This window comes from Anabrus simplex, chromosome 2 (genome assembly GCF_040414725.1).
Source record: "Anabrus simplex isolate iqAnaSimp1 chromosome 2, ASM4041472v1, whole genome shotgun sequence".
Classification (NCBI taxonomy): Eukaryota; Metazoa; Arthropoda; class Insecta; order Orthoptera; family Tettigoniidae; genus Anabrus; species Anabrus simplex.
Window position 1 is genome coordinate 1,200,398,017 of NC_090266.1, and position 15,530 is coordinate 1,200,413,546.

Consider the following 15,530-nt stretch of genomic DNA (forward strand, 5'->3'; position numbering starts at 1 on the left):
TGTTTTGTTCGTGAAAGGTCTCAAACTTTCCCCGAGGATTTATAAACTGCAGATTTTCTCGTCTCTTGGCCATTTTTCATCGTCATCTAACTATGTGTGTGTGTGTCAAGCAGGGGGCGGGAGGCGCCTCTTTCATCAGGCAGCAGTACTTCGACAAGGTATGGCCACTTAACATTTTCATTTTTGCTAGCTCCACAGATTAACCCGAGGGAAAGGTTCGAAACTTTAATTTTGTAACCAACTTCCTTAAAATGTAATTCTCCGTTCAGCTCATGTAAAATTTCATAAATCCTTAACTGTAATCCAGGGATAGAGGGTGATGTATTCTCTCGAGCTCCCCTTCATCTTGGTTTGAGGTACCGCATTTGTTTCTGCTATGTATTGAAGTTATCTCCATGCGCGCTTCCTCAGTAGTTTGGGATTAGCCCCTGTTTCGTTGGCCAAGTGCCCTATAGGTTTTTAAATTTTTTGTGGAGCTCAATTTCCGACTCCATTCCTGTTGTACTCGGGCCGTTTATTGAACCTGTTCTTTTTTACTAAGGCCCCGTAGGTTGGGTACTAGATACCCCTGTGTAATTAGATGGCTATTTGTGTAAGTAGTGTCTTGTAAGGCCAGTGATTGTGAGGCTTTCACATGGTGTTGCCTTGAGTAGGCTGTGAATACTAAGAGCACGTCAGCTCTTTTCAAGTATTGTAAGAATGCCTCTAGGAGGCTTGATATTGCAATTTCGGGAGCAAGAGCTCCATGTATTAGGGGATTTCTGCCCTTGTGTAAAATTGTAATCTTTGTAAAGTTGAGCTGAGAGCTCAGGTAATGTAAAGCGAGGGGCTGGAAGCTCTGGTTGCTAAACAGTTACTAAGGTTTGGGTTTTCTTGCTTTGTTTAAATCTTGTTTCTAATTTGCCATGTCATTGTTATTTCACTAAGTGAAAAGTTTTGTTATTTTTTGAAAAATATAACCTTTGTTAAAATTTGAAATTAACTTTGACTTTGTAGTTAGACCCATTCACACCGGCACCTTCTTTCACCTCTGCTGATCCACGGGTAACTCCGTAACAGTTTCGTCTAAATAATTGAGTTTTTTATCGTTCTCTGATTTAGTGTAAACTTGATATGTGGGTCATTGTGATTAAGGTTGGATAGAGTGGTGATGGCGTCAGTTGTACTTTCGTTCATGATCACAAGAGTGTCATCCACATATCATGTTCAAAAAATAATATTATTAAAGCTGTTGTTGTTATTAATTTTGGTGTTTTCTAAATGATCTAGATAGATTTCAGCTAGGATGTCTGATGCCTTGCATCGCCAAAAACCTTTGACGTGTTAGTGAAAAATAAAGATGTTCTGTTTGTACGTGGCTGACTGGCCGTAGAAACCCAATTTGCAGAACTCTTCATGAACAGTTCTCTTACTAGCAGTGATACTGGACTCGCGTAGGAACTCGGTGTGGAGTCTTCCAACTGATAACATGCAGTGTTTTACACTCCAGTCTTCAGTACTTGCTGGTCCCTGTCATTCATTTTATGTGGTCTGGCAATTCTTAGTTTTGCTGCTGTCACTCCCATTTTATGATGACATAACAGTTGATCACGCAATCTTCACCATAGTTGAAATTTCGCAAACTGACTTCCTGGAGAGGTGGCTGGCTATAATCATGCCACGCTGAAAGTTACCGAGTTTTGCCGTCTGTCCCGTTCGCTGGCTAATACTCTACTGTGATAACAGCAGGGTAGTCTGAAGACTACAGTACCTCTACCTCAACTGCAAACAAGCGATACCATACATAACAGGTGTCCTGAAACTTTTGGCAGTGTAGTTATATTCCTATATTGTTATTAGTATTATTATTAATTGGTGATATTTTCTCTGGCATTATTCTGAGACTAATGAGATGTAATTTGTCCTACAGCTGCTGTTATACAATTTTTGTTTCATATTATGTCGAGTTTTCTTTATATTCAGCTAAGACTCCTTAATCTATATCAACACTGAAAATTAAGTGATTTTATGAAATATATTCCCTTAAAATATGGATTACCTTCACACCATTCTTCTTCAAATTCAGGCCTTAATGATAATATACTTGCAAGGTGTGTGGATGATCTTAATTTTTGCCTTTTTCATTTAATGTTCACATTAAACCATCAGCTCTACGCTTTATATGTTTATTGGTTTGAAAAGACCTTTTGACATGCTTAGGAGAAATCATTAATGTCACAGTATTACATGTTGAATTTTGGGCCATGATCGCTTAGTGGCAGAGTCGCTGGCTTCTCACCTAGGCAGCTGCAGTTTGAATACTGCCTAATGCATATGGGAATTTTGACATAAAAAGTTGTGTTCATGTGACTCAGATTCCACACAAAACACAAGATCCTGTGGTTATGATCACAATATCAGTAGTCACGTAATAGTACAAGCTTGCTTGCTTTTACAAGGTGGATTGTCATTGGATTAGGACAGACGTACAGAGTTTTCTCCCAAGTTGCTTAAGATGATTTTGAGATCTCTCGTCATACCTAGTAGGAAATGGACCGTAGTTATTTGTGCAATCTCTATGGCATTACCATGTTAGGCAAGTATGTTAAAAATCCTTTTTAGATGACTTCCTTTCTTTGTCTTGTCCACAATTTCTTTGAACTGCATTTTAATAAAATTGAATGAATTCCATTAATTCTGGCATGTATTTTCTAATTTCAGCACTTTCCTAGACTTCGATTTCAAAAAGTGGCGATTTTTTGCAGATGTTATTAACGATTGTGCATTAAGCCTGGAGTTGTTGTTATTTTACTATTCTGACTATGCCACTTTGGTGCTCTGTTTTTCATCAACATTGAAAGCTATTGTTGGGGTGGCTGGAGGGGCAACCAGAGCAGCTATCACCCAGCATCAGGTAAATCCTTTGTTATTTCCTAGAAGCTAGAATATGTTACTTTGCATTTCTCTTATGTGTGAATTAATTCAAATAACTGAAATAAAGCTGTCTAAATGTGTGTTCAATTTAGTTTAGCTTTATATTCCAAGGGAACTGCAATACTTGCACAAACAAATTCATTTCTGAAATTGGGGTGAAAGCATAATAAGGATTAATTGTATTCCCACCATTATTGTATTCCCACCATTCTTTCATCAAAGATAATAGTATAAAAATGCATAAAATTTAATTTCATCAGAGTTTCAACACTGAAACCTTAGATGAAGTCTCATGGAACCTCAGTTTTGATAAGAGCTGACTTTATTATGAGTTCAAGAATTGTTAAATGTGGTTTTGATTTTAAAAATTTATGCAAATGTTGTTATGATGAATATCTAGCTTTTACGACCACATTGTACTGCATTTGCTCAACTCGACCTAAAAAACTAAAGTCTGTTTTAAGTGATCGTGATATTTGAAGCAGAGATATTTTATCAAAGGAAATACACTACAATCTCCATAATCCATCTTCTATACTATGTTGAAACAATGGATTCAAATTGCAAGTCACCATGCGGCCTTTAAAACTATCCACTGTCTTTTTTGTTGCCGTTCACTTTGATTATTGTTATGACACTTACTGTATGCTACAGTTCTGTGTTCCTTGTGCAGCCGTATATTTTTGTGTGCATGTTTGTGCGTATGTGCTAAGTTTCAACTGTGGTTTGAACAATTCCAAACTTGGAAAAATACTTTGTTAAATATTGCCAGCATCTTTTTCATGTCTTGTTATGAAATGACAGTGCCAGAGCTTGACTATGCCATGAAGCAAGTTGGCTAGTGCATTCCGATACTGGGGCAGTGTGTGTTGTTGACATTAGAACACACAATGAAATACAAACAGTTATTCTGCGTGCTGAGTGATGGTCGCTTTATGTCATAATTTCAAGAATGTGAATCCACCCTGGTAATCCCTGCTATATACTGTTATGTTTGCTAAATCATTGTGTCTCTCACCTCAGTCCAGTTTCTTAAGGATATCACACTTTTCACTTAACAGTAATGTTTTTTTTGCTTGCGCTGGTTTGTAAGTGTTCTTAATTGAAATGTGTGTCTTTGAGTTATTACCTTAAATATTACCAGTATGTACATACAATTAACCTCCTTGAATTTGTACAGTAATTTTTTTCTATAAAACCAGAGATTATGGCCTACAAATCCCAATAATCCAGCTTTTCCAGAAATCTGGTACCCATTTGCCTCCCGACAAGGCCAAATTACTGATATTGTATTGTAATTGAAACAGAAGAAAATAAATCTGTACCGGTACCATACTTGTTTTTACTCCGCACGGCTTTACTTCTAAATTCAAGTTTCGCAAAACAAATGAACTTCGCCTTACCTTTGTTGCCAACGTGCTACTGTTGCAAGAACAGCTGATGCAATACGACAGCAGTAAACAGCCCTCATAAAATGTAATACCGTACTTAGGAGAACTAATGAATTGGGATTGGAAAAACTTCATAAAAACTACACTTTCTAACAATATCTGACACTAAAAAGAGAATACATTGTTAAGAATAAATGAGGATGAGAAAATGACACATAACTCACTGCTAATAGATGTCACAGGAAGGAGGTTATGGCCTACAAAGGGAACACTCCACTGATATCAGAGTCACTTTCTTGCCGCTTGTCTTTCTCGAACTACACTGAAACATGCTAAACACGCACGAACTAAGTACACTAACCAGTAAACGGACATAAATAAAACTGCTGCTACTTTTATACACTGAAGTACTAAACCTGTATTTTACTAACTTATGCTATGCTAAACTGTAAAGTTCGCTATGTACTATAGTAGAGAGATAAAAAGTAATATGAAAAACACTAATTACTGAAGAGAAATTCTAAAGATCGTGAACCGTACTGAATACCATACACGCTGAGCGAGATAGGTTAACCACGTGGTGAATATAAACATTAGAGTTGGCAACTAGGTTTCGAGATCGCACTCTGCCGATATAAGTCGATATGAATGGTAGTTTAGGATTGGTTGAATTTCTATGTTTCAGTGCATAACCACCAGACAGAGCCAAAATCGGCCAAAACGTCAATTTAGAATTAAAACAGTGCGAAGTATAGAGAAAAGATTGTGCTCCTTTTTTACTGGGTATGAATTAAATAGTCCAAAATTTCCATACAAAGAGAACTTAAAGGATGAGTTTCTATTGCTCTTTCTTACAGTATTCTCCAGAGGTTTAGTTGGAACCAATTCTGAAACAATCCCATTGAGTTATTTCAAGTTTTTGTATTATTTCTTTAGAAAGGAGCTATGGAAACACAAGACTTATTTCATCCATGGTCTAGTAAGAGACAAACCCCATGGTGCTACAGCCCTAAACAGGCCTTGGCAACCACTGCCCGGCCTGAAAGCCTTGCTATGCATGACTTGAGCTCATTCACCTTCTTACAGCTAGATATTTGCTCTTATGTGCATGTAAATACATTATGATAACATTTTATGATTTAAAACGTGACATTTAACGAGTATCACTGAATGTTTGAAATTAAACTAATTTCCAATTTGGTAATAACATAAAATGAATAAACAAATAAGGCTGTAGGTATATAATAAGGGGCCCATTGGTTAACATTGCTAGTCAGAATAATAATGTCCTGTAGAAACTATTGAACATTCATGTTCCCTTTACCTGTTTTATGCCACAATTTTGTGGCATATTGGACTTATTGCTTGAATGTGCATTTGGTTTTTGAAGGAAAATGCATTTCATCCATAGTAATACTTTCACATGGTTTGTACCAAAGTTGTTGTTGTTGTTATTATTATTATTATTATTATTATTATTATTATTATTATTATTATTATTATTATTATTATTATTATTGATAAATATATCATAATTGGGAAATATCCCAGTGGCAATGATCACTTACAGTAGTGTGAATGCAGTTATTTATAAATTTCTTCCTATATTTGAGGACAATCCAAATTTGTCAGTTTACAAGTGATCCCCAAGCGTCGATTCCCTGTTGAAGAGGAGAAACCCCATGATTTTCATAAAATGGTCTCTTGCTGTAGTTTCAGTGGAAACGTCAGGGCCTAATATCCAAGACCTCTGATCGAGAATGGTCATGGAATCCCATATGTTCCACATGCATACAAGATATGAAGTTTCACAAAGATTGTGTCAATTCAGGATTGATTTGCACCTAAGACTGTTTTGACTAGATTTTTAATGCCTGGGCATATCTCCTGAGATTCCATGGTACATATCAACAGTTATGTCTTGTAAATTGCATAATTGCGATGTTATGTTTGGGCTAAGAACAGTCCTCATTTGTCGTGAGAATTGTAAAAGAATCCACCTCACATATCCTCAATATGCTGAAAACCTGCTTCCCAACTCCTTGACCCTTTTGACCTCGCCTCTGCATAATCTCTCTGTGCATGCTTGCATGTGCACACGCTTGCACTAATTTGTGGTATTGTTAATTATCAGCTACTACAATATGCTTCAAAATTTCTCACCTAAGAATCATGAATATATAACATTAGAGTGACATGCAATAAAGTTTAGTAACTACTTTTTCAGATTTTAAAAAATAGACAACATTATAAATAAGTACCCAAGATTGCAGGCTGTTTCAGTGGAGATAATTATGATAGTTCCTACAGGGAGATGATTGGAGTTAACTTTATAATCAGTATAGCAGGAGAGAGAGAGACCATAATGTCTTTAAGGGTTACTTCCAAAATCCCAAGACCGGGCAAGTTGGCCATGCGGTTAGGGGCGCGCAGCTGTGAGCTTGCATCCGGGTGATGGTGGGTTGGAGCCCCATTGTTGGCAGCCCTGAAGATGGTTTTCTGTGGTTTCACATTTTCACACCAGTCAAATGCTGGGGCTGTTCCTTAATTAAGGCCATGGCTGCTTCCTTCCTACCCCGAAGCCTTTCCTATCCCATCATCGCTGTAAGACCTGTCTATGTCGGTGTGACATAAAACAAACTAGCTTCAACACTTGATATGAATGGGATGGGTGAGGAGGCCCATATTCTCAACAACATTAGCCAAGATAGAGTTCTGTCATTCAACATAAGCCCACCTTTCTTCAACTCATCGCAAGAAGCTTATTTAATGTGGCATTAATCTTGCACTGTTTATGTACACATGTCAACAACATGTACAATATGTTCACCATGTTGGGATAACTACATGATTAATTTTACTGTGCATAGCCCCTCATTAAGAGATATGAATTTCATAGTGTTCCGTATTGAAGTGAGTTCACTATTAAGTGGAAAGAAGATATATGATGGTTCAACCTTTCAATACTATTAAAATAAGAAATGTAAGTTTTACATTCCTACTTAATTATAATTGGTACAGTTTTCAGCCAGTATTCTTGGTCATCATCAGCCGATCACAAATATGTATAAAAGACAATGCACAGGTAAATAAAATGTGAAGTTTAAATAATTCCGTTAGATGCTGTTTGTGAAGCACTAAAATACTTTAGGGAGCACTGTGTGTGGAAATTTCAGCCAATCACAAATAAGTATAAAAGATGATACACAGGTAAACAAAATGTGAAGAATAAATAATTCTGTTAGATGCTGTTTATGAAGCAATATAACAGTTTAGAGAGCACTGTGTGTTGAAATGTCAATGTTTTGAAGAAGTCGAATCAAATACGTATTTTTCAGTTGCAGTTCATGAGGCACTGTATAATTTTAGGGGTCAGCACTGCATGTTGATAGTTCCAAAAATCTTGAAGAAGTCGTAGATCAAATACGTAAATGTAGTATGGAGCAAGTTCATGAAGAGTAGCAAGACGTGCCGATCGGTACTGTACTTCCAAAAGTTTGTGGAAATCTGATGAAAAATTTTAAAAGTTCGAGTATCAAGCCTTTAAATGCTGATATGAGTGAAATAGTGCAATATAGTTATATATTATTTGTCGAAAGAAATATATCCTCAAGGGTTATGAATTTATGAATATATCCAAGGTAAAGGAATTCGTATGTTAGATTGTTGAAATTATTGAAACATATGACACAGAAAAATCGATTGTGAAGATAAAAATATTAAAAAGCGCAAAATTGGAACAGTTGAGGAGCGTAATGACATAACGTATTATATCTTGAAGGTAAGAGTTGAGGTCGATCTTAGAATAGCGTAATGTATAAATTTGAAAGTTAAGAGTGGTCTAAATCATTAGAGATGTTAGAAAATATAATTCAATTTGCAGAGGTAAAAAAAGAAGGAAGGAAAAAATAGGGAAATAAATGAGAAGGTGTAGTAGTTTATGGTGGATCAGGTGTATGGGTTAGGTTATAGGAAGTGGAAAATGTCGGTAGGAACTATATAAGGCCTGGAATATTAATTTGAATTTGTAAATTTAGCATTTTTGAAAAAGCGGATAAGGAAGTCGAATAAAATATTACGTTTTTCAGAAATGTTGTTTAACTTGAAATTGGGGTTGAAGTATTGGTCAAAATGAATAACACAATTTTCAGTAGTGTTTAGATGGGGGCTTCGTTAATAACTTTAAGTATTTTTATGTCTGTATCATTACTGGTGAAATTATGATTAAACTCTTGTATATGTTGTCCTATTGCAGAGAATTTGTTGTATTTTATGGCGTTGATGTGTTCAGAGTATCTGATATTAAAGTTACGTCCTGTCTTCCGATGTATGAAGAGCTACAGTTATTGTATTGGAATCTGTATACTCCAGATTTCGAAAAGAAAAAAAAAAACATTAGATTTATTAATTGAGTTAGAGTTGTGTAATAAATTAAGATTTCTCTTATTGGTTCTAAAAGATATTTTCATGTTGTATTCTTTAAGAATGTTGGTGATTTTATAAGCGTTTTGAGAGAAAGTAAAGGTGGAAAATGCAGTGGGTTCTGTTTTATCTTTTGTTAATGTGGTTTTGGGGCGGTGTTTGAGTTTATTAATATTACGGTTTATGAAAGAGTTGTTAAAGCCATTTAATTTTGCAATAGTGCGGATGGTGTTTAATTCATTATTTAAATCTTTTGTAGTCATAGGAGTGTTAAGTGCACGAAAAATTAGGCTGTTATAGGAAGCTCGTTTATGTGCTTGTGGGTGTGTAGAATCTTGCTGGATAGAGGTTGCTGTTTGGGGTTGGTTTTTTGAAAATTTTGTAGGTTAAAGAAGAAGGATGTCTTGTAATAGTTAAGTCAAGAAAATTAAGCTTTTTGTTATGTTCATATTCAAGGGTAAATTTGATAGTAGATTCAAAGTTGTTAAGAAGAAGTGTGAAATTAGCACGGGATGATTCTTCATTTAAAATCACTGAAGTGTCATCGACATCTGTCTGTCTGTCTGTCTGTCTGTCTGTCTGTCTGTCTGTCTGTCTGTCTGTCTGTCTGTCTGTCTGTCTGTCTGTCTGTCTGTCTGTCTGTTAGGTCATCAGCCCAGAGGCTGGTTGGATCCTCAAATAGCACCACCAAAGGCTATGCAGTTATATGAAAACCGCAAAAACCAATGGCAGTACCAAAATGAGGCGTACTAGGCAAGACGAGGAGTGAGGTAGTTTGCCATTGCTTTCCTCACTGGGCCAGGCAGCGCTATTGCAGCATGATTGACCCTATGAGCAACACCTTTCATAACACTCAGACGCACTGGTTGTACTCTGAATGCCATTACTCAGCACCACCCATACCCCAGCAGCTTCCATATTGTCACAGCCATTGATGAGACCGGGACTTCAGTGGAAGCTACACTTTGCTCTGGCCTGTAGCAAGAGATGGATGCAAAAGTACTGCATCCATCAAGAAATGACAGCAGGCAGGTCATCGACATATCTACCCCAAAATAAGATGTTTGAGAAATTGTTATTATTATTAATTTTTGTATTTTCCAAGAAATCAAGATATATTTCAGCTAGGATGCCTGAGGCTGGTGAGCCCATAGCTAGACCATCTTGGTGGTAAATGGTGTTATCGAAGGTGAAAAAAATTGTTGTTGATTACTAATTTTAATATGGACATGAAGTCCTTAACTTCTAATTTACCCAGATGACTGAATTTAAGTAAGTTGCTATCAATTATGGATAATAATTTGGAAATTGGAATACTGGAATACATAATTTCAATATCGAAAGAATGGAGAGAGAAATTTGGTTGGATGTCAAAAATTTTTAATTTTTTGATTAATTTGGAAGTGTTTTTGATAGATTTATTAGATAAAAAGAAGATAAATTTTTAATAAAAATTTTTGGATGAATTTAGAAGTGTTGTATAAGGTGCGAGGTCTGTAATTGAATCGGCACATGCTAAAAGGGCCTCAGTCCAAGCAACCCAGTTTTGAGAAAAACGAAAAAAATACCTGTCTCTCAGCGACCCTAATTTTTTTTTAAACTACCGTAATTAACTTTACTGGAAGGTAGTACATACCTCAGCGGTACCCGTTTTTACAATTTTAACAATCTTTTATGTTTAGTTACTTTGCAAACTAGGTGTAAATGCCGTGGACTGAGGCCCTTTTAGCATACTGCAAGGTTTTCACAAAATAGAAACAGAACATCTTCGGTTTTTGTGAATCTGTTTACTAACAATTGAAGATTCTGAGTACCATATTTATATAAAGGTAAGAAACACTCTGTGTCAGTACAAAATGTAATTTTAGTTGAACCTAGTCATCATTTCTAACATCACTGGTGTGTTCAGAGGTAGGCCAGGCCAGAATTTCAGTATAGAACTCCAGAAACTCATGAGGAATGTATGACATTAACTTTTTAATGTCTTTTTTTTTTTTTCTTTTTCTTTTTTGCTAGGGGCTTTACGTCGCACCGACACAGATAGGTCTTATGGCGACGATGGGATAGGAAAGGCCTAGGAGTTGGAAGGAAGCGGCCGTGGCCTTAATTAAGGTACAGCCCCAGCATTTGCCTGGTGTGAAAATGGGAAACCTCGGAAAACCATTTTCAGGGCTGCCGATAGTGGGATTCGAACCTACTATCTCCCGGATGCAAGCTCACAGCCGCGCGCCTCTACGCGCACGGCCAATTAATGTCATTTACTTTGGCAGGTTTTATAGGGACTTTGTTCAGTGGGTAAGCTACTGCATCTGGAAGCTTAACTTCTTGTTTAAGGTGAAATGTGTGGGTTATCACAGATTCAATGAAGTGTCTTGCGACAATCTGGAATTTAAACTTGGAATTGTAGGTAAAGTGCATGCATGTACTGATCATAAAATTAACTTTGTGGTCTCTAGGAACGGTCTTGGGTTTAGGTTCTTCTGAGATACAGTTCCTTTTATAGTAGCGTGGTCACCATTGTTTGAACTCGACAATTTCTTCACATTGAACTTCTTTTACTATGAACTTGTGAGTTTTACTTGACTGGATGATAATGTTTGTCAGTTCATGAATGCCATAAATTCTGTCGTATTTTTTTTCAGTGCTTTCTTTATTATGGCAAAATCCCTATCACATGGTAGAAACGAATGTCCTCAGACAGGAAAAAATTGTTCAGTTTCTTCAAAACGCTTTGTGTCCGTCAAAGCTAAAAGCATTCTAGTTAGGGCATGATTTTTATTTTTCCCCCCACAGTTGTCTGAATACACATGCAGCTCTGTATGTTGTGGGGGGACACTATTCAAAAAGTCATAAACAAGTGAGCATACTTCATTCGGCCCTTTTTTCCCTACACCTTCATGATACTGATTAATAATGGCTTTAATTTTTTAATGTCGTGTATACAAAACACGCTGGTTGTCAGCTGACATAGGTAGAAGGTTTCTTGAACAGGTATTTGAGGTAGTTGGACATTCTGCATGAAATCAAAACAGATAGCGAGCACAAGTGGTTCGTCTTTTGTTTCCTCTTTCCTTTTCAAACGAGCATAAAACTTTGAGGCTTTTCTGTTATGAACTAAACGCTCCACAGATGCCACTCTTTTAGCTGCTTCATTTAGGTGGGGGCTTTTTAACTTGAGTTTCAGTTGTTCACAAGTGCAACAACAATCAGTGTGGTACTCCAAAATGCAAGTTATAATTTTCATCAAAAAATCTTGCAAAAAATGATTGGCTAACTTTGTTGTTTGGATTCTCTTCATTGTAAAGGATGCACAAAAGTTTTTTGTTCAACCTTGTATCTAAATAGTTATAAGTCTTTGATGCATAACAGGTTTGTTTTTGAGGGAAACTTTCAATATGTTCCCACGAAAGCTGTTTTGTATCTGCCAAGTGGGCTTTTTTAACGTGTTTTCCACGTTGGTCAACAGGACTTTTACCCAATAGTTTCAAGGATTTCAGTCTCTTAACTCTTTTTACTGACACTGAATGGAGAGCTAAGAAAGCTTTAAAACATACTTGTTGTCTGTTTGATCCTACCATCACATGATAACGGAAAGTGTTGCTATTTTCTCTGGCAGCATCTCCTTTTCGAGGACGTCTTCGTTGTACCGCACAAACATCAATCAAATGTTGCAGATGCAAATCTTGTACATCTTTGGAGGACAAATCATAAAACTTTGCCAAAATGTCAGCTTGTTCATCTTCGGTTATGATTTCAAAACAATTCATTCTCTTGCAACTGAAAGAGAACATACAAATTATTAATAGAGACTAGAAATGCAAACAAGAACACTTTGTGTATGTTGAGTTAGGCTATATTCTTTACAATATAAAAGGTGTAAGTCTCAAAGTCTTTAGGCCTATGTTTTTCATTAAAAAGATTTTGATTTCAAGTTCCAAATTACACGTTTGTATGTGTAAGTTAGTTTTTAGTTTTTATCAGAACTAGATAGTTTCAAAGATTGGTTGCAATGTTATTGCACTGATATACCTTACCTGCAGGCATTTCCAGTAGTTTTCATGGGCACAATAAATATTTCCTTCTGAGACGGCAAATTCTTCATTGTTAACCCTAGCTCTTTTAATTCTATTCCTCTTCCACAAGTCTTTGTTGCATTTATGCTTTTTACCAATGGACTCTTTACTATTCTCTACTAAATCTTCCATTGATATTATTAAGTACAACAAACTTAAATATTTTATAAAACTACAGTATAACAAACGTTTAATTCTGTTTATGACACACTACACACAGTGCAGGCTTGCTAAATAAGGTTAGGTTAGAAACAACAACACCAAACAAGTATGACAGATGATCAGGTGAGCGAAACAGTCAGGCAGTGTTGCAGCTAACGTATGCTAGAAGGACCTCAGTCACGGACTGAGAAACTTTTAGCATACGGTAGGAATTTCCCTAGCTAATATTAGCTAATCCGTGCGTGTGACTCAATCCCTTTTACTATAGATAGTTGAAGCTATCCTATAACATGCGATTTTCATGCTTAACTCACTTTGCCATTTTTTGTGACTGAGGCCCTTTTAGCATGTGCCGATTCAATTGATGATAGGACAGATCAGAATATTGGTTTTATGAATTTTGCGAAGGGCTTTGGCAGTGGGTAGGCCTAGGTTCTTGTTTAATAATTAGGATTTTTCTTGATCTGTGAAGAGAAGAGAGATGTTTTTTTAACGTTTCTTTAAGCAGATGTTGGATTTTGTTGGTTGGGTCTTTTTAATTATAGAAAAGGAAGGATTATTGTTGAAATCTTTAGTTTTAGATATGTAGTTGGATTTATCCATTAAGATAGTTTTGTTGCCTTTATCGGCTTTGGTAATGATGTTATTGTCATTAATTTTCTTTTTGAGATTCAAAATATGTTTATCATCATTAATTAAATGTTTATTATTAAGATTGGGGGCAGTGCTATTGTTAATGAAGAATTTTTTTTCGAGTTTTCTTTTTATATCATGTCTGATTTCATCGTGTTGTTCAGTCAGCATTTTATAAATGGCTATTTCAGATTCATTTACTAAATTTGTGGCAATGTTGAGAGGATTGAGGTTGGGCCAGTTGTGTTTGAGGCCTTTAGAAAGAATTGAATTCTCTTCATCGTTTAAAGTTATTTTAGATAAATTAACTATAGGGGGATGGAATTGTTCTGTGTTTACTGAAGGTATTTTATTGTTTTTGATTTGATTTTTATGTTGAAGAGAATTTTTCATCAGATTGTTAAGCTTATTATCAAGGGTTTGTTGTTTTACTGATAATTCATAAAATAATTTATTATCTACTTGAGTTTGGAAGAGGTTCCATTGTGCACTAGGGAGAAAATTAGCTATTTCTAGGTGTGTTTCATATAATCTGTTGTTTAAAAATGACACTTTTTTTTTTTTTTTTTTTTGCTAGGGGCTTTACGTCGCACCGACACAGATAGGTCTTATGGCGACGATGGGATAGGAAAGGCCTAGGAGTTGGAAGGAAGCGGCCGTGGCCTTAATTAAGGTACAGCCCCAGCATTTGCCTGGTGTGAAAATGGGAAACCACGGAAAACCATCTTCAGGGCTGGCGATAGTGGGATTCGAACCTACTATCTCCCGAAAAATGACTCTCTTCATATATAAGAAACGGATTTCATTTTTTAGCCAAATCTTGTTAGTTATTTTTTGAGTTTTAGCGTGTGAGGAGAAGAATGTGATTATCTAACACAGCCTTGAAGAAATTTAGGAGTGAGGTTAAAGGAAATGCATTGTTTTAGGAAGTCGATGTCCTTTCCTAACTTAGCAATCGTAATTTTTAAGCCCATATAATGGAAGGCTTTTCATTTTGCTTGGTTAGCATAATCATTGAGAGATAAGAATTTCATAGTGTTCCGTATTGAAGTGAGTTCCCTTTTAATTTTAAAGAAGATATATGATGGTTCAACCTATCTTTATGCTATTCTAAGATCGACTTCAACTCCTACCTTCAAGATATAACACGCTATGTCATAACGCTCCTCAACTGTTCCAATTTTGCACTTTTTAGTATTTTTTCTCTTCACAATTGTTTTTTCTGTGTCATATGTTTCAATGACTTCAAGAATCTAACATACGAATTTCATCAACTTGGACATATTTCTTTTGACAAATAATATATAACTATATTGTTCTGTTTCACTCATATCAGCATTTAAAGGCTTGATGCTTGAACTTTAACATGGCAGGTTCGATCCTGGCTCAGTCCGGTGGTATTTGAAGGTGCTCAAACACGTCAGCCTCATGTCGGTAGATTTACCGGCACGTAAAAGAACTCCTGCGGGACTAAATTCCGGCACCTTGGCGTCTGCGAAAACTGAAAAAGTAGTTAGTGGGATGTAATGCAAATAACATTATAATTGATGCTTGAATTTTTAAAATTTTTCACCGGATTTCCATAAACTTTTGGAAGCACAGTGCCGGTCGGCACATATGTCTTGCTACTCTTCAAGAACATGCTCTGTACTACATTTACGTATTTGATCTACGACTTCTTCAAGATTTTTGGAACTATCAACACGCAGTGCTGACCCCAAAAATTATACAGTGCCTCATGAACTGCAACTGAAAAGTACGTATTTGATTCTAGACTTCTTCATAACATTGAAATTTCAACACACAGTGCTACCTAAAGTGTTATATTGCTTCATAAACAGCATCTTACATAATTATTTAATCTTCACATTTTGTTTACCTGTGCATCATCTTTTATACTTATTTGTGATTGGCTGAAATTTCGACACACAGTGCT

At 36.1% G+C, this 15,530-nt stretch overlaps 1 protein-coding gene across 3 annotated transcripts in view; it reads left to right on the top strand.

Moving 5' to 3' along the window:
* The window catches only part of LOC136863408 (RUS family member 1), a 192,804-nt gene that overhangs the window by 52,939 nt on the left and 124,335 nt on the right, over positions 1–15,530 (top strand). For all 3 annotated transcript variants that reach the window (XM_067139818.2, XM_067139819.2, XM_067139820.2), the window contains one exon: positions 2,701–2,893. In XM_067139818.2, the coding sequence (XP_066995919.2) occupies positions 2,701–2,893 (193 nt within the window). The remainder of the gene's footprint in view (positions 1–2,700; positions 2,894–15,530) is intronic.